Raw genomic sequence first — 20,199 nt, 5'->3', positions numbered from 1 at the left:
TGTGTTTATCATTTTTATGGTTTTTATGTTTAGTGCCTTAACATTTATTATTATTCTTTTTTTGGTGCTTTAGCTGACTTATGTTTTATTGGACATTGTGATACAGGAACTGTTTCCAGAGCTCAATAAGGTAACTGAAAAGCAGTAATTTTATTCATTATTTTCCTAATGGTATGCTGACATTTATTTTAATTAGGGACATAAATGTAAGAAAACCCTTGTCTCTGTTCTCTGTGATTCTTTAAAAAATTAACCTCAGCAAATTGCCTTTTATATTTTCTTTATTAAACATGCCCAAACAAATCTGGGGGACAGCTATTGAATAGCTTCTGCTTTGACTTCATCCCTTTTTAATTACAAGCAGATAGGGACCCTATACAGTCTTTCCAGGAGAAGTGAGTCCTAGCACTAGAATAGGCCAAGCTCAGTGTTGTCATCTGCACCATTGTATGCTGTGTAAGTCAGAAACTTGAGTATTTTTGAAGCAATTCTTATATAAACCCAAGCACAAAATGAACTAAAATTAGAGCACGATCATATTATTATTATGTTGAATCTTGAGGATTTTGAGTTTTGAGCAAAGTTTCAAGTCATTATTTTCTGTCTTTTTTTTTTGACTAATCCTTTTGGTTGGATGAAACAACTATTGTTCAGTGCTGTGATATTGCAATGAAGTGTCACTTTTGCAGAGTAGAGGAAACCAGATTTGTGCTATTTACTTATTACAAACTTTCAAGTTGGCCAGGCGCGTACCTCACGCTTGTAATCCCAGCACTTTGGGAGGCTGAGGCGGGGGATCACGAGGTCAGGAGATCAAGACCATCCTGGCTAACACAGTGAAACCCCATCTCTACTAAAAATACAGAAAATTAGCCGGGCATGGTGGCAGGTGCCTGTAATCCCAGCTACTCGGGAGGCTGACGCAGGAGAATCGCTTGAACCCGGGAGGCAGAGGTTGCAGTGAGCCGAGATCGCAAAGTTGGACTTCAGCCTGGGTGACAGAGCGAGACTCCATCTCAAAAAAAAAAAAACAAAAAAAAAACTTTCAAGTTACTATGATATTAAGTGCATGTTGAAACAGAGTGGCAGTTACAGACTTTATATCTCTAATTTTCATGGGAATCAACAACAGGAAACCTTTAGCTATGTTTGAGACTTCATAAGGTCTATCATTAAATGTTGCCTTTTATTCTCATATCTAGAACATAGATATTACTTGCTCCATATGCCAACCAATTTATTTTGGTTTACAATATATGTATGTCTTAGGTTAGAATTTTAATTCTAACTAGAGCTGTTAGGCAATTTACAAATGAACCTGTGTCTTCTTGTCTTATGTTAAATGGATTTATTTTTACTTTAGGTACAAAAGGAAGTTACCTCTGTGACATCTTGGATGTAAACACTTGGATTTGGTATAGAATAACCCATTGAAATTTCTGCTGTGCTAGGGTGGTATAAATGTACTTTTTTGGGTATATTCTTATATATATTATGTACATTGCTGTCTGAAATTTTAATTATTTTTTGTTTTTAATAAAGACTAACACAAACTTAATAATGATTAAAAGTGATTGAGTCTCATAGCCTTTCATTTGCTAGCTATGATCCAAATTTTATTAGAACATACGTCACTTGTTATTGCCATTTTTAAAAGAGAAAATTCATAATGATAGGGCAAACAGATAAGACTGATAAACTTCGTACTGTATAACTTTGAAAATAATTATGCCTAGTATGGAGAAATAGGAGTAAGATCTGGTTTTCTTATTTAGAGTTAATATATTTTAGTAGATTGGTTTTCCTTTTTTTATTTTGTACATAGTTAACTGTATCTATAAATAGAACATCCTATATGAGTTTTTCATAATAAACAAGGGACTTCTCTTTACTCTTGCTGGGTGTCTGACAGGCCGTAGCCCTGTTCGGTGTGAAAACTGAATACTTACGGATACTCGTGATTATGTGGTTGCCTCTAACTTTCACTGAATTGTCTGTAACTATCAATATATTCCCAAAGCTCATATAAACAATTTAGGCAAGTAGACTTTTAGTTTATGTTGTCTGTTATCTCTTCAAAAGAAAAATGTAGAATTACTTATACTTCTTGAAAGTTAACTTAAAAGATTATTTTTAAGGAATCAGTGTTTCAAAATTTTTGCAATTCCTTACCATGTTGTGCAGTTATCCTTGAAACAAGTTTGTCACGATTGAGCATTTTGCATTAGGTTATTGGCTGTAGTGTTTATTCAGAAAATTTATTGAGCTTCATCCATGTATTAGACACTAAGCTGGGTAATGTGAGAACACTGAATATAATTTAGAAAATTAACAAATTTAATTATTCATTTTTCTCAAGATTTCAAAAAATGGTTGTTAGGTGTTACACATTTTTTAAAAGGTTTTCTTAGCAGTTCTATTATACTTTTAAATACTTGAAAGTTCTAGGATATGTATGAGTTTCTGTGAATCCGTGGGTTTTTTGGTTTTTTTTCTTTTTTTGAGATAGAGTCTCGCTCTGTCGCCCAGGCTGGAGTGCAGTGGCTGGATCTCAGCTCACTGCAGACTCCGCCTCCCGGGTTTACGCCATTCTCCTGCCTCAGCCTCCCTAGCTGCTGGGACTACAGGCGCCCGCCACCTCGCCCGGCTAGTTTTTTGTATTTTTTAGTAGAGACAGGGTTTCACCGTGTTAACCAGGATGGTCTCGATCTCCTGACCTTGTGATCCGCCCGTCTCAGCCTCCCAAAGTGCTGGGATTACAGGCTTGAGCCACTGCGCCCAGCCCGAATCAGTGGTTTAATACCAAGCCTTAATGAACAGTTACTGATTTCTCAGGGACAGGTGGAAAATTGATCAAACCATTCACATTTAAATCCATGGCATTTTGAATATTATTATTTAAAATGTCATAGGTAAACTGGAAAAATAAAATATTTTCCAGTCTTTTTTATGTCATCCTTACCTGTTCTTCTTTAAATTGTGATATTCTCTTTATTTAGATAAGAAAAAATTTGTGGGTGTATCATATCTACTTGAGTTGCCATAACAAAACACTAGACACCGGGTGGCTTACACCACAGACATGTACTTCTCACAGTTACGGAGGCTGGGAAGTCCAAGATCAAGGTGCCAGCAAATTAGGTTCCATTCTGAGGCCTGTTCTCTTGGCTTGTAGGTGGCTGGCTTCTCGCCGTGTGCTCACATGACCTCTTCATGTGGAGAGGTAAAAAGAAATCTCATTCTTTCTTCCTCTTCTTAAAAGGCCACCAATCCTGTTGAATTACGGTCTGACTCTTTGGACTTCATTTAACCTAAATTATCTCCTAAAGGTTCTGTCTTCAAATATAGTCACATTGGGATTTATGGTTTCAGCATATGAATTTTAGGAAGATAGAGTTCAATCCATAACAATAGGTGAGCTCTATTTAAAGATGTTTTGTATAAATGTCTGTACATATAAAATTAATAAACCACATTATGAAAGCAGAGAGGAACTAAAATACAATCCCTATTTAATTTTCCAGGCACTTTATATACAACATCACAGCAAGTCTGAGGTGGTGTTTCTTCTATTTTATAGATGAGGATATGGGGCCCTGAACGAGTGGTAAAATTAGAATTTGAACTTAGTATCTCTCTAGTCTTCACGTTCTTGTCACTGTTGCGCCGTGAAAGGAACTTGTTTTCAGATGTAGTCACTCTCTGGATCCCTTTAAAAAATATGCTCCCTGATTTATTTCAAAAATTTACTTTGTACATTCCTTTCTATTCATGTTTGTGTGTGTCCTCTAGTGTATGAGCTTCATGAAGAACGCATTTTTAAATGTGTTTACATAAACAGAGCTGTCAGTTTTTCTGATTGGGGGAGATACAATGAAGTTAAATAGATGTGAAAACACTTTGAAATTTATAAAGAACATTGTAAGATTGTGTTAAAAGTATTAAATTTTTTTTCTTCAACTTTTAAGTTCCGGGGTACATGTGCAGGATGTGTGGGTTTGTTACATAGGTAAACGTGTGCCATGGTGGTTTGCAGCACAGATCAACCCATCACCTAGGTATTAAGCCCAGCATCCATTAGCTATTCTTCCTGATGCTCTCCTTCCCCCTGCCACCTCCTGGACCCCCACCACAGGCCCCAGTGTGTGTTGTTCCCCACCATGTGTCCATGTGTTTTCCTTGTTCAGCTCCCACTTGTGAAAACATGCAGTATTTAGTTTTCTGTTCCTGCGTTAGTTTGCTGAGGATAATAGTTACATATTAGAAGATTCTGATTGAAAGCATTTAAATTACCATTTATTGACTTCCTAAAAAATGTTATATTTTTACAATAGAAGTATAAACAAGTCTCATTTGCCCACTGTTGTTCTTAGCAGACTGTATAATGACATATGTACAAGTTATAATTTCAGATATAATCAACATGAGAATAAAAAATGACTGACTGAATGAAGAAACAAATGAGTATGTCTTCTTAGTCCACTATACAGTAGTACTCTTTAATCTGCAGTTTTGCTTTCCAAGGTTTCAGTTACCCAATGTCAACCAAGGTCTGAAAAACGATATAATAAGATATTTTGAAAGACCGCACTCACATAACTTTTGTTATAGTATGTCATTGTGATCATTCTATTTTGTTAATCTCTTACTGTGCCTAATTTTACATTAAATTTTATAGGTATGTATGTATAGGAAAAACAGTACAGTCATGCTTCATAATGATGTTTTAGTCAATGATGGATTGCATATATGACAGTGGCCCCCTAAGATTGTAATGGAGCTGAAAAATTCCTGTCGCTTGGTGATGTAGCCAACTTAATGTCATAGTACATTTGTGGTGATGCTAGTGCAAACCTGTATTTCCAGTCACATAAAATTGATAATAAACCACTGTGTTACTGGCTTATATATTTACTATAGTATACTTTTTAGCATTACTTTAAGCTGTACTCCTTCTGCTTATAAAAAAAGAGTTGACTATAAAACAGCTCAAGACAGGTTTTTCGGGAGGAATTCCAGAAGAAAGCATTGTTATCTTGAGAGAGGACAGCCCCATGCATGCTATTGCCCCTGAGTACCTTCAGTGGCACAAGATGTGGAGGTGGAAGACTGATGTTGATGATCCTGTCCCTGTGTAGGCTTACGCTAGTGTGTATGTGTCTTAGTTTTTTATTTTTTTAAACTTCTGTGAGACGGGGTCTCACTTTGTTACCCAGCCTGGAGTGCAGAGGCGTGATTGCAGCTCACTGCAGCCTCAAACTCCTGGGCTCAAGGGATCCTCCTGCCTCAGCCCATCAAGTAGGTGGATTCCCAGGCGTGAGGCTGAGGTGGGAGGATCCCTTGAGCCCAGGAGTTTGAGACCAGCCAGGGCAACAGAGTGACATTCTTTCTCTACAAAAAAAAAAAAAGAGGAAAATTAACCCGACATGGTGGCACATCCCTGTAGTCCCAGCTACTCATGAGGCTGAGGTGAGAGGATTACTTGAGCCTGGGAGGTTGAGGCTTCAGTGAGCAGTGATTGTGCCATTACACTCTACCCTGGGCAACAGAGTGAGACCCTTTCTGTAAAGAAATTAAAGACAAATAAAAATAGAAAAACTTATAGAATAAAATATAGTAAAAGAAAATACTTCTGTACAGCTGTACAATATGTTTGTGTTTCAGGATAGGTATTAGAAAAGTGTCAAAAAGTTAATACTACTCTCAATCATTTGCATGTTGTGGGCTTTCCTGAATAGGATGGAGATGGGTAGAATTTTAAGCAGTGATCAGACAATCAAGGGACCAGCAGCCTGTGTTATCAGTGCTGTAGTTCTAGAGAACAGCAGTTACTGAAGTTACATTACTAGTTTGTTCATTATGGCTTTTATTCCCCAGTAGTAGACGGGATCTCTTTTCAGTTTTACCCAGAGATAGATTTTTTTTTTTTTTCTTTTGAGACAGAGTCTCACTATATTGCCTAGGCTGGAGTGCAGTGACGCGATCTCGGCTCATTGCAACCTCCACCTCCCAGGTTCAAGTGATTCTCCTGCCTCAGCCTTCTGAGTAGCTGGGACTACAGACACCCGCTACCACCCCTGGCTAATTTTTGTATTTTTAGTAGAGACGGGGTTTCGCCATGTTGATCAGGCTGGTCTCGAATTCCTGACTTTGTGATCTGCCCACCTCTGCCTCCCAAAGTGCAGGATTGTAGGCATGAGCCACCCTGCCTGGCCTCAGAGATAGATTTTCATTGAGGAATGAGGCAAGGCTAGATGAAGAAGACTTAAGGAGATTAATGATCCATTTATGTTGTAAATGAGCAGGAATGATGCTATTTGTATTTCTTAGTGCTGACACAAAATTTGTGATCACATAATCACAGTTTCACAATGTGACGAGTTAGTGAAATTTTCTGCAGCACTGTTTGTATTAATGCTAATATAAAGTCTGTGCATTGTGATTTTACCAGTAAAATAAAACATGTTTATCCTTCAAATGTATAGCCTTCCCTACTTCATCTGTGGAGTTTAGAGCTGAACAAAGAATCAACATCCAATTAAGAACATCAAGCTCAGTTAAAAATTTGATTAGCCATATTTATTTATTGCTGTAAAATAATACTTTGCAATATCTTAGGGGCTGATTTCATTACTCACATGCTTACAGATTATTTAATGACTTGTCTTACCAAAAAGTTATTTTGTTTACTTCTCTGGCATTTTTGACTTTCATGAAAATCTGGATATCTCACATGTGAATATACATTATTGGAGGGAAAGTTAAAAGTGTAGTTTTTAAGGAAGACTTAGAAGGCGATTTTTTTTTGTTTTTAACTTTTTTTTTTTATATATATGTTTTGTACATGAATTCATATTCATTTTCAGAGGGGCCATTTCTGGGTAATTTTTAAAGAAAACCGGGTTTAGTTGGCTCATGGTTATGCAGGTGGTATAGGAAGTATGGTGGTGGCATCTGCTTTGCTTCTGGGGAGGTCTCAAGAAACTTAGGACAGAAGGCAAAGGGGGAGCAGACACATCACATGGCCAGAGCAGGAGCAGGAGAGAGAGCAGGGAGTTGCCACACACTTTGAAATGACCAGTTTTTTTTTTTTTTTTAGACGGAGTCTGGCTCTGTCACCCAGGCTGGAGTGCAGTGGCTGGATCTCGGCTCACTGCAAGCTCCGCCTCCCGGGTTTATGCCATTCTCCTGCCTCAGCCTCCCGAATAGCTGGGGCTACAGGCGCCTGCCACCTCGCCCGGCTGGTTTTTTTTTTTTGTATTTTTTTTAGTAGAGACGGGGTTTCACCGTGTTAACCAGGATGGTCTCGATCTCCTGACCTCGTGATCTGCGCGTCTCAGCCTCCCAAAGTGCTGGGATTACAGGCTTGAGCCACCGCACCCGGCCGAAATGACCAGTTTTTATGAGAACTTACTGTCACAAGAACAGTACCAAGGGGATGGTACTAAACCATTTATGAGAAATCTACTTCCATAATCTAGTCACCTCCTAGTAGGCCCCACCTCCAATGCTCGGGATTATAATTCAACATGAGATTTGGGTGGGGACACATACCCAAACTGTATCAGAAACCAAAAGGCTGGAGTTCATTCCTCAGTCAGCCTTCTATCTTTATAAACTTGGGCTTGAACCAGGCTCAGCAATTTAGATGTTCCCGTCTCTATGTAGGCAACATACCAAGGCACAAGAATAGTCAAATGTCTTTATGGGTTTTAGCTGGCAAAGATGAACCCAGCAGTTCTCCAGCCTTAGTCTGGGACCTGCAGCACCAGGGCTGTGTACTAAGACTGTTCTTGTGGTGGCATTTTAGCCATGCCTCACTTACCTTGCTGTCCATTTTCTAGGATGGCTTTCCAAGTTGCTTGATTTGGGGAGCAAGCTAATACCCCTCTGATAATGTCTGTGTTTACAGAATATATTTTTCTCCAAGTATCCTAATGAAGAATGAGCCTAGTATAATTTTCACTGTTGTAACTAATATGCCAGCCATGCTTGTCATGGATTAGAGTTAATTGTTTTTATATTCTAGCTAGCTTATTTGTTAACAATGTCTTTCATGAAGTATTTAATTTAGGTTCTTAGAGGCCTCAGAGGCACTACTCACTAGAAATTTGAGATCCTTCCAATTTATTGTAAAACTCCAAAGCTCCTTCCTTGATTGCATTGGATAAGAAAACTGGTTCCTTTTGCTGTATAGGAGCTAAAGGAGCTCAAAATGTCTTTGATTTTGTCAGGAAAAAAAACCCCGAAAAACGAAAAACACCATGAATTATAACCTCTCATTTACAAAGTATATGGGACATAGAGCTGCAGGTTGCCCCAGGGCTGCTGCAGCTGATTATGGAGTTGTACTGAGGACTGGCAATCAGTTGAATTGTATCCTCCAAAAGGATCTTGAAGTCCTGTGGCGGGACTTCCATCCTAACCCCCCAGTAACTATGAATGTGATCTTATCTGGAAAGAGGTTTTTGTAGACAATTAAGATGAAGTCATTATAGAGCAGGCACTAATCCGGTATTATTGACGGCCTTATAAAAGGGAAATTTGGGCACAAATATAATCAAGTAAAAAAAGAAAAGGATGTAAAGACATGGAGAGAATACCATATATAAGCCAAGGATACCTTAGGCTAGAGGCTACCTGGTGCTAGGAAAGAGGCATGGAACAGATTCTCTCCCACTGCCCTCAGAAGAAACCAACACTGCCAGCTTGACCACAGACTTCTAGCCTCCAGAAGTGTTAGATGATACATTTCTGTAATTTAAACCAAACAGTTTGTGTACAGGAACCTTTACCTAATCTTGGCAAGCAGCTATGGCTTCTTGCCAAACCAAACATCCATGGGACTACTTACTCACAGAGGTAGCAACTACTTCTGAAGGACACCTATTAGCAGCTTAAACTTTGCTCTAAGAAACCCAGCCTACTCTTGTGGCAGACTGCTAAAGGCAGCTACTCCTGTGATCTGAATGTTTGTTTTCCCCCAAACTCTGAATGTTGAAACCTGATCATCAATGTGATGATGTTGGAGTTTGGGCCTTTGGGAGGTGATTGTGTCATGAGGGCGATGAATGGGATTAGTGCTTCCAATAAATGAGGCCCCAAAGTCACCTGCCCTCTTCCATCTTCTGATGACACAGTTGGTGCCGTCTGTGAATCAGGAGGCAGGCCCTCACCAGACACCAAATCTGCTAGTGCTTTGCTTTGGGATTCCCCAGGCTCCATAACTGTGAGAAATAAGTTTTCTGTTGTTTATAAGCCACCCATTCTATTGTATTTTGCTATAGCAGCCTGATATCATTTGGCTGTATCCCCACCCAAATCTCATCTTGAATTGTAGCTCCTGTAATCCCCATGTGTCATGGGAGGGACCCAGTGGGAGGTAACTGAATCATGGGGGTGGGTTTTTCCTGTGCTGTTCTTTTGATATGGAAGTCTTATGAGACCTGATGGTTAAATAAAGGCAGTTCACCTGCACATGCTCTCTTGCCTGCTGGTATGTAAGATGTGCTTCTGCCCCTCCTTCACCTCCTGCCATGGTAGTGAGGCCTTCTCAGCCATTTGGAACTGTGGGTCCATTAAACCTCTTTTTCTTTACAAATTACTCAGTCTTGGTTATGTCTTTATTAGCGCTGTGAGAATGGACTAATATAGTAAATTGGTACCAGTAGAGTGGGTTACTGCTATTAAGATACCCGAAAATGTGGAAATGACTTTGGAACTGGGTAACAGGCAGAGGTCGGAACAGTCTGGAGGGCTCAGAAGAAGACAAGAAGATGCGGGAAAGTTTGGAGCTTTTTAGAAACTTGTTGAATGGTTTTGTCCAAAAAGTCCAGTCTGAGGAGGTCTCAGATGGAGATGAGGAACTTACTGGGAACTGGAGCAAAGGTGATTTTAGCTATGCTTTAGCAAAGAGACTGGTGGCATTTTGCCCCTGCCCTAAAGATCTGTGGAACTTTGGACTTGAGAGAGAAGATTTAGGTTATCTGATAAAAGAAATTTCTAGATGGTAAAGCATTCAGGAAGAAGCAGAACATAAAAGTTTGGAAGATTTGTGCTCACTTCAGCAGCACATATACAAAAAAAAGAGTTGGAAGATTTGTAGCCTGATGACACAATAGAAAAGAAAAACCCATTTTTGGGGGGACAATTCAGGCCTGCTGCTGAAATTCACATTAAGTAAGGAGGAGCCAAATGCTGATCATCACGACAATGGGGAAAACATCTCCAGGGCATGTCAGAGACCTTCATGGCAGCCCCTCCCATCACAGACCCAGAGGCCTACAAGGAAAAATAGCTCCCTGGGCCAGGTCCAGGCACCCCCTGCTGTGTCCAGACTAGGGACTTGGTACCCTGCATCCCAGCTGCTTTAGCTCCAACCGTGGCTAAAGGGGGCCAAGGTACAGCTTGGGCCATGCCTTCAGAGGGTGCAAACCCAAAGCCTTGGCAGCTTCCATGTGGTGTTGAGCCTGCAGGTGCACAGAAATCAAGAATTGAGATTTGGGAACCTCCTCCTAGATTTCAGAGGATGTATGGAAACACCTGGATGTCCAGGCAGAAGTTTACTGCAGGGGCAGGGCCCTCAGAGAGAGCCTCTGCTTGGGCAGTGCTGAATGGAAGTGTGGGGTTGGACCCCACACACAGAGTTCCCACTGGGGCACTACCTAATGGAGCTGTGTGAAGAGGGCCCACTGGGGCACTGCCTAATAGAGCCATGAGAAGAGGAGCTATGAGAAGGGGGCTGTGAGAATGGTAGATTCACCTATAGCTTGTACCATGTACCTGGAAAAGCCACAGGCACTCAACGCCAGTTCCTGAAAGCAACCAGGAGTCTGGGAGTGGGGTGGGGGTGGCTATACCCTGAAAAGCCACAGGGACATAGCTGTTCAAGACTATGGGAACCCACCTCTTGCATCAGCATGACCTGGATGTGAGACATGGAGTCAAAGGAGGTCATTTTGTAGCTTTAAGATTTGACTGCCCTGCTGGATTTTGGACTTGTATGGGGCCTGTAGCCCCTTTGTTTTGGTCAATTTCTCCCATTTAGAGTGGCTGTATTTACCCAATGCCTGTACTCCCATCATATCTAGGAAATAACTAGCTTGTTTTTGATTTTACAAGCTCATAGGTGGAAGGGATTTGCCTTGTCTCAGATGAGACTTTGGACTGTGGGCTTTTGAGTTAATGCTGGAATGAGTTAAGACTTTGGGGAACTGTTGGGAAGGCATGATTGGTTTTGAAATGTGAGGACATGATATGTGGGAGGGGCCAGGGGCAGACTGATATGGTTTGGCTGTGTCCCCACCCAAATCTCATCTTGAAATGTAGCTCCCATAATCCCCATGTGTCATGGGAGGGACCTGGTGTGAAGTAATTGAATCATGGGGGCAGGTGTTTCCCATGCTGTTCTCTTGATAGTGAGATGGTTTCATAAAGGGCAGTTACCCTCCACGCACTCTCTTGCCTGCCTCCATGTAAGATGTGCCTTTGCTCCTTCTCTGCCTTCTGCCATGATTGTGAGGCCTCACCAGCCATGTGGAACTGTAAGTCCATTAAACCTCTTTTTCTTTATAAATTACCCAGTCTCAGGTATGTCTTTGTTAGCAGCGTGAGAACGGACTAATAGCCCAAACAAAGACAGCTAACATGGTTTTAATGTGTCTGACTAATTGAGGTATAATGAAACCAACTCATTGTGTTATTAGTATACTTGAGGAAGATTCTTGGGCACACAGCCAGTACAGGTAAATTAAAATCCTCAACATTAACTTGGAAGTTTTTATTTGTAGGAATCAGTACTGGCCTCAAAACCATTTTTTATATCAGATTCTGTATGTCAAAGCCACCAAATTTAGTAGTCTTCCTTAAAATACCACTCACTTTTCTCTCCTACTTAAAAATTGGATGCATTTTTCTTCTCATTTTAGGGGTGTGAGGGGGGATGGAGGGTTATCAGATGGTAAGCGGCTTATGATCAAAAGAAATGATACCAGTGAAAATCTGTCAGAGTTTTCCTTCAGTCATATTGCCTTGAGTTGCAGGTGTTTGAATGAGAGAAGAAATAACTATCAAAGACTAAAGAGCATATCTTCAATTTTATTGTCGGGAATCTACAATTGCAAAGTGGTTCAAAGTCATTTCTTATACCACTGCACAATACACACACACATTTAGGGAACTTAAAAAAAGTTCTTTAAAAAATTCTGATAAAATTTACCTTTTTTTACTGGCCAAGCATAAAAAATAAACCCTAAATGTACCCTTCTCTAATTTTCCTTGTACAATCTTACTGACATTTTTTATAGCTAATCCATATATGCATAGAACCGAGGCTATTATTTTACTGCAACAACTTTTATAAAAAGGTTATGAGGTTTAAAAGTATGTTTTGTATCAAGAGTACTTAATATTTGTAAACACTAAGAAACAAACATACTCCCTATCCAAACCTCTAGCTGCCATTTGCACACTTTAAGGTGAAGCTTCCCGTTTCTTGAATTACTTAATGCAGAGCTGAGCAGGCTCATATTGTTCCACTCCCATCTTAAGTATTTGTTCTTTGGGCCTAAGTCATTTCATCAGCATGGGTATTTGCTGACCACCCGCTCAGAGGAGTTCTCATATCTGGACTTAAGAATGATTTACAGTGACTGTTCAGATTTGGAGGCAGAGTGACTTCAAAAATGTATACGTCTTCCTAAAGTCATTTCTTCGAGAACTCTGGACATTCCATAACTGGGTGTGTGTGTTGAGTAGAATGAGTGCAGTGCTGGCATCTTGTGGAGAGGGAAAGGTACAGGTTTAGAATTACAGCTTATCTTAGAAGGTTCTCTTCTCATGATACCTTCATGTTAGGAAGAAGAAAGGGGACAGAGGCAGAGCTGATGGAATCTCATAAAATAACAGTTAATGCCATGTGTCGGGCACTTTGCTTAACAAAATATCTGTTTAACATGTGTAAATGCTCTTTATCTCTTGCTCTTTTATAATATAAACCAGTCCTGGTGTCTTGTTCTTCCCTTTCCTTTCTCCCCGTCCTTTGACTGTCTTTTGCAGCCTCTGGCCTTTCTCATTATCTACTACAGCTGGCTACCTGACTCATCAAAGGCACATAGGTGTTGCAAGACAGAATGGTATCCTGTGTTTATATCATTAAACTTGCTATTATAACAGGAGCTAAAAAGTGAAAAAATAGAGACAGGAAATAAAGCAGAAATTTGTCATCCATGAGCTTGGGGCTATTGATAATTATGAAGACAGGAGATATTAAGTATCATTCTGAACAGTAACTTGATATAGTTGAGAGTGCTGGACTTGAGTTCAAAAGACCTAGGTTTAGGTCTTGGATCTGTCAGCGTTAGCTGTATGGGCAAGTCAACCCTTTCTGAGCTTCAGGTTTTTCATCTGATAGGTGGGAAAAACATCTCTCTTTCCTACCAAAAGCAAGTTGTGGATATCAAATGAGACAATGTACTTAAAACTCCTTGTGAATGACAAAATTTTATGTAAACATAAGCTTTTTGATGGATTAGAAGTGGATATGAGGAAGAGAAATATGGTTTAAAATTGTTAGTACAATTTTATTAAAATTTGGACATGTAAACTAAATATAGTTGGCTTTCTCCTTATAGGGCCCTATGTTAATTTTTTTTCTAACTCACTAGGTTGCTGACCCTGAGTAATCATGTCAGTCTGTTCATTTTATAATGCTCTAACCTTCAGCTTCTAGGAGCCTGTAAAGATGGTTTTTGCTGTCACAAAGCCAGGTCCTAAAAGGCAGATTTGAATCTCACTTGAAAAAATGCAGTTTCACATATTAAAGGCAAGGAGAATTTTTGGCTATTGGTATAAAACAAAGATCACTGCACAAAATGAAAGAAATATTAAAGAAAAGCTTCCATGGCAATGACTTCCTGTGGAAAACTTGATCCGACCTTCAACTGCTGGATAAATTACTTTCATTTTTGAGATATATGTAGAAACCACATTGATATCTTGATCACCTAGAAAAACATATACATTATTTTAACTACAGAAAAGGTAATTGTCAATCAACAGTAAGGTAGTCCTTTGTAATTATAAAAGGGAAGCTATTTCATAAGCAGGGGTAAAGTGTCACAGAAAACAGGAACGCTGGTGATCATAAGTACAAAGAATTTGATTGCTTTTTCATGCTCCTGATGTAAAATATGTCTGTTGTTCAATATTGGGTAATTGAGGGAAGTAGAGTTGCCTCAGCTCTGAGATTACTAGAAAGAGATCATTGACATCATAGCCTTTGAACCACTCCAGAACAAGGGTGGCTTCCTTTTGTTTGCCTCCCCAATAATTATTTTCACGTAATTGATGATGATGATGGGACTTAGGGGGGTTTCCTTTACCAAAGAGAGGAGAGGATAAATGCTAATTGCCTATAGCTACAACCAACCCATGGGGACCCAACAGAATTTAATTTTAAAAATATCGCTCCGGTACTTAAGAACCCTTCTCTCTTCAGTGGTTTTCACCTCTGGGTGTACACTAGAATCACTGAAAAAGAGTTTAGCCCCAATCCAATTACCTTAGAATCTCTTAAGAGATGCAGCTGAGCCATTGGTATTTAATTTAAAATGCTCCTGAAGTGATTCTAATGTATAACCAGTGTTGAGAACCCTTAGGTCCAGGGCTTCCTTATCCTTCTGCATGAGCTCCTCTTTCTAACATCCATCAGTCTAGGCTTGAGTGGTGGACAGCTGATGACTATCACCCTCTTTGTCTCATGGGGCTTTTACGCTTGCCCTTCCATCTTCTGTCACGGAAGGGACAGAAGAAGCCAGCACCTTCCCTCCCAGAAAGGGCTGCCTCGTGGTCTGGTCCTGCCCTCCACCCTCCTTGGAATAAGTAGCTAAAATGACAGGTCCAGCATGATAAGACTGAAGAAGATCCTGGTGGAACTTCCCAGAAATGCCAAGAAGCTACCTGTGTGTCTTGTAAGCTTGCTGGTCTCTGCCCTAGGAAGAGGAAGGGGAAGTGTGTTCTATGTCAGTGGTCTGTATGCACATAATGTGACTCAACAGGATTTCTAAAAGTGAGACTGGCATATAATGCCCCTCAATGCTGCCAGAAATACCAACTGACATCAAGTATGGTTATTCCTATGATTTGTACCACCAACCCACTGTGCTGAAAGGGAGGCACTTACCCCATCCATTTCTACCTGACTGATTCACACAGAAAGCTTCTTCAAGAAAGAAAATTTAAATGATTTAATGTGATGGTTTTCTGTATCCTAAAATTCCAGAGGTGTGATTTTTCTGTAAATGCAAAACTCATTTATATTTCACAATTTAAATAGGTGCTTAGATGTAGTTAAAAGGATTTGAAAGCATTTTTGATTTACAAATGATTTCTCTCTGGGGTTGGATGAAGGCATGTTTGTGCTCAGGGAGTGACAGGGTACATATTCCTCTCTGCTGTGCTGTGCTGCTGCTTTCCAGCAAGCAAAGCAGGAGGGAGTCAGCAAAACAGGGAGTCACTTTGCCCTCCTGGCACCCCTAGTGGCTCCCCTTCGTGGCCCAATTTTGTTGTTGTTTAGAGAAAGGAAGAGACACTCATGCTTACCAGAGTCATGTCTTAATAATTCATCTTTTATCATCTGGAATCCATCTCCACCATTGGCCAGGAAGTTTGGGAGGATCACCTTATATATCTCGTCCATTTTGAGAGGGTCATAACTGGGCACTCGACACTTGGTGCAAAGAACATCTAATTTGACTACTCTGTCTCCAGGTTTTCGGGAAAGATCATATACCACATGGATTCCTAGAAAAGAAATTAGTCTGTTTTTACCAGATCCAAAGGGAGATTTCTGTTTCCTAAGGAATTTTGGTCAAACTCTAGAATTGGGGCATGGGGCTGTGGTTTTTCCTTTGGTTTTAAACTTGAGTGAAATTTTATCAAGAGAATTGTGACATTGCAGCCACCCTTTATCATTGAGTCCTTCCAGGACATAGGAGAACCACTGGAAGGAAAACCAGCTTTGGACCAGAATGGGCAAAGGGTGACTCTACATGGAGAAACCACATCTTTTTCTGTTTTTCCCTTAAAATGCTGAATTGGCCTAGTAAATTGATTCAATGGCCTTAGAAAGTGAGAAACAGATCAGAGGCACAGAGCATTTTACAATTTCGAAGACCATTAAAAGGTAATCATTTGGGATTGGGTGACTTTCACAAGGCATAGCTATGCAGTGCTTTGCTAGAGCATCAGAAGACTGCTTTTCCCTCAACTCCCTTCTGGGAAAATGGAGGATGTTTGGGTTGCCCCATAGGCAGTAGGATAGGGCCCCACTGCCTTCTGTAGCCCTTCAATCTCAACAGCAATGTGTTCTGCAGAGGGAGAACTCAGCAAAGCAATTCTATCTATCAAGCGGGACCACAACCTAAGGTTAAAAAAATGAAGCCAGATTATGGTTTCCAGGTAAACTAAGATTACTTTTAAAGGATTAATTCACTGGACTGTGGAATTATTAACAAAAGTGTTTCAGAAGCCCTTGGCAATTTAGGAAGCATTTGTTTCCATTCAACTTTCACTACAGCCCATGAGATAAACAGGAAAGGTTTTCTCCCTGTGCCCAGAGGGGTTGAGAACTTGCCCGAGGTCACAGTGGGACTAGAACCAGGTGTTAAGGTGTGTCTGTGCAGTAGGCTGCTCCTTCCAGGAATCATCCTGGTTAATACAGATTGGACAGCATTCCTTTAAATCTTGGCATAGTTCCAGGCAACGATGAGTAGAACAAAGGAGAGGAATTTTTTTTTTTTTTTAAAGAATATTGAATACTTAAATAACTAAGATTTTATTAGAAACTAGACCTCAAAGCAGCTGACTTGCTTGGAGGGCCCATCTGATGTCCAAATCAGACTTGGCAAATACTGCTTATTGCCATGGCTTTGGGGCTTTGGGGCTTTGATCCCAATCTAATCTCAGTAGCTCTGAGAGTCCACAGCCATTAAGGGATGAGGTATTGGTGTTGGAAAAATCCAAACCAACCTGACCACACGAATTTTGGTGAGGGGGAAGCTGAGCCAACCAGCAGGAAATCCCATGTCACTTTGGATGGGCCAGCCCTACGGGATGGGTGACTTACCGCCCACTTGCAGGAACTCTCCAGTGGACTGGCCATAGCGGTGCACGCTGTGCTCAAAGGCCTTCTTCAAGGTGGAACCTTTTAACTGGACCAGGTCAAATGTACCTCCAAAGGGCAATACAGCAGCCAGGTTCTCCCAGGTAATTGTGCCTGAGGGTAGTCACAGATGAGGCAAGAAGGAAAATAGCTTGAGAAAATGCTAACACCATGACCAGTTTCCCTCAGCACTGGGAAAAGAAATGAAGGGGACATGGGGAGGCTTATAGAGCTATAAGAGCTTGTAGAGCATATCAGCTATGTCTAAGTGGTTCCTGACACTTAGGGAGGGAATGAGTTTAGGAGGCCTCTAACCCTGCACTCCACCACTGGGCAAGATGGCAGGAGCTCACAAATGACTGTGTCTTAGAAGGTCACCATGCTCAGTCTTAGATCTGCTAGCTTGGGGCTGGATCTCCAGTAGTTTGTTTTGCATTGTTCAGTTCCTCCAGACAAACCGTGTCCCTGCAACCTGTCCCTGTTGTCTGACAATGGGATGCGTTTGGGGCCTTATACTGATAACTGATTGGTTTTCACAGTAAATCCGGGAGGGCTACAAGAGTGTCTTGAGTATTTGTGTAGCTGATTTGTTTTGCCATATGATATAATCTTGGATAGCTGTAAATATACTACGGTAACATTTTAATCCAGTGGTATGTCTTTTTCAGGACAGAAGACTGGTGATTTTTGTCTCTTTTCAGATGCCAAGGTGGAGACTGTTGATATTTTGCATAAATAAGAAACAACTAGTATAGCTTTGTAAATCAGAAATTCATACCAAGCTTGATTTCCACTAACAGCTGCAGCTTCTGTGTGTGAATACATGTAAGCTTGTATGTGTCCTTCAGGCTAGGTCTTAGGCTTTAATAATGGCTAACCCTAACTTAAAGGAATGACATTCTGGTACATGGCTGGCAGCAGAGCTGAACTGAGGCTGCACATGGGTGTGTTCAGGGCAACAACCACAGCAGGAAAAGATCAGAGAGAGAACATGACACACTGAGGAGCTGGGCCTGGGAGCATACCATTGTTGCGCTCATCAATGGGCGACCTGATACCACCTCCATTTAAAATGCACATGGATACATGGTTCCAGAACATTTCATCAGCGTGTCTGAGATTGTTGTTAATCTGAAACAATAGCACAGATTTACATAGTTACTCTGGTTCTTCTTCCTTAGGATCAGCTCCAGGAATCTGGTTAGCTCTCCTGAGGAAATAAAGCTACTTTTCCCCTGCTACTGTGTTCCCAGGAATTTCTCAACTATAATTAGAATTAGTTTTACACTCTCAGAAATAAAAATACACTGTTACCAGTCCATGTCAAACTCTTAGTTCCCCCTCCTGAAACTCCCATACTGTCAGGCCCTCCTGAAACTCCCATACTGTCAGGCCATACTGTCAGGCCCATACTGTCAGGCCTTAGCAAAATGGTCTCTCGGTTGTAGTCCTGGTGTCGGGACTGGGCCTCCCATGCAAGGTGGCCTTCAGAGCCACTCCTGCACAGGCTTCTCCAGGGCAGGCCATGCCCTCTGCCTGATTCTGAGGGCTTGGCCTAGAGCCTGCTCAACACCAGATCTCATGCCAAAGAGAACCTGGCCTCTATATCTATGTCTCCAGCTGATTCCCAAGTTGGCAATTTTGGAAAGACAGGGATAGCCTTTTAAAACTGGGGAGAATCACATCCATTCTTTTCTTTTATAAAATATATGTTTAGTTATTAGAAATAAAATGAATACATTCTCATTTAAGAGAAAAACAAAAAAAAAAAAGCCAGCCTTGGTGGCTCACACCTGTAATCCCAGCACTTTGGGAGGCTGAGGCAGGTGGATCACCTAAGGTCAGGAGTTCGAGACCAGCTAGCCAACATGGTGAAACCCCATCTCTACTAAAAATACAAAAATTAGCTGGGCATGGTAGTGGACACCTCTAATCCCAGCTACTTGGGAGGCTGAAGCAGGAGAATTGCTTGAACCCGAGAGAAGGAGGTTGCAGTGAGCTGAGATCGTATCACTGCACTCCAGCCTGGGCGACAGAGCAAGACTCCATCTCAATAAATAAGTAAATAAATAAATAGCAAAAGCTCTCCTTTGTTCTAGCCTCTTTAACAGAGGGATAAGCACTGCCAACAGCCTGGGTTGTTTCCCTTCAGACTTCTCTTAACATTTATATACCAGCTTCTCCTTAACTACTTCTCTGGCATTGACTGCATGATGCTGAGGAGACACTAGCAGTCTGGTCTTGGCATGAGCATGATTGTTGTCATTTACATGGCAAACATTTATTGAGTGCAGTTGTATCCTGGGCACTGGGCAATGCATGCCAAGCACTGACAGAAATGACTTCCCTGAGTCCAGGCTGTAAGCCCGTGGAAGTGGTAGTCCGACATAGGAGACCTTGGCTCAATAAGGCCCCCAGAGAGCTACCATGGCCATTCTGCCTGCAGACAAGTAGACAGGGGCTTGTTCTTCATAGGTGATCTTGCTCAGCCACAGGACTTGTTATTACCATTAAAACTGTGTGTTGTCTTTCTGTGCCTGTGAAAGAGGTTCCTGTCACACAAGGCCAGGGTTCTCTGGAGTCAAGTGAACAGATGAGAGAAAAACAGTCTGGCCAAGTTGGATCCAAGCAGATATGCTTTTATGTATTATGTTGATATCTCAAGGGTAGCAGAGTTTGTGCATTTGCATCATCTTACAAAAGGAAAGCAACATCCAAAATTCAGATGTCTAAGAACACCTTAAAATAAAGATTTCAGTTCTTGTAAAGCAGTATGTTGGTGGTTACCTGATCTCCTTCCAACACCTTAAGAAGGTACTGAGTATGAAGCTACATCAGACCTTTGTTTAGGCACTAATGTTTTATTTATTTTTCATATTTATTTAATTTTAGAGACAGAGTCTCGCTCTGTTGTCCAGGCTGGAGTGCAGTGGTGCAATTATAGCTCACTGCAGCCTCCTGGGCTCAAGCCATCCTCCCACCTAAGCCTCCTGAGTAGCTGGGACTATAGGCACATGCCACCCCCCTGGCCAAAAATG

At 41.0% G+C, this 20,199-nt stretch overlaps 2 protein-coding genes across 6 annotated transcripts in view; one reads left to right on the top strand and one right to left on the bottom strand.

Moving 5' to 3' along the window:
• SNX14 (sorting nexin 14) overlaps nt 1-1,874 on the top strand; it is a 98,764-nt gene extending 96,890 nt beyond the window's left edge. For all 4 annotated transcript variants that reach the window (XM_011953495.1, XM_011953499.1, XM_011953498.1 and 1 more), the window contains 2 exons: nt 74-130; nt 1,364-1,874. In XM_011953495.1, coding sequence (XP_011808885.1) covers nt 74-130; nt 1,364-1,402 — 96 coding nt within the window. In that variant the 3' untranslated portion in view covers nt 1,403-1,874. The remainder of the gene's footprint in view (nt 1-73; nt 131-1,363) is intronic.
• Nucleotides 1,875-12,073: 10,199 nt separating this feature from the next.
• The window catches only part of NT5E (5'-nucleotidase, ecto (CD73)), a 46,990-nt gene continuing 38,864 nt past the window's right edge, over nt 12,074-20,199 (bottom strand). The window contains exons 6-9 of one of the 2 annotated variants that reach the window (XM_011953500.1): nt 18,187-18,292; nt 17,126-17,275; nt 15,601-15,801; nt 12,074-14,003 (exon numbers count right to left, since the gene is read on the bottom strand). In XM_011953500.1, coding sequence (XP_011808890.1) covers nt 13,840-14,003; nt 15,601-15,801; nt 17,126-17,275; nt 18,187-18,292 — 621 coding nt within the window. In that variant the 3' untranslated portion in view covers nt 12,074-13,839. The remainder of the gene's footprint in view (nt 14,004-15,600; nt 15,802-17,125; nt 17,276-18,186; nt 18,293-20,199) is intronic. The other variant, XM_011953501.1, reaches the window with a different exon arrangement.

The sequence above is a fragment of the Colobus angolensis genome, unplaced genomic scaffold (genome assembly GCF_000951035.1).
Source record: "Colobus angolensis palliatus isolate OR3802 unplaced genomic scaffold, Cang.pa_1.0 Scaffold362, whole genome shotgun sequence".
Lineage (NCBI taxonomy): Eukaryota > Metazoa > Chordata > Mammalia > Primates > Cercopithecidae > Colobus > Colobus angolensis.
This window is presented reverse-complemented; position numbering and strand designations above follow the sequence as displayed.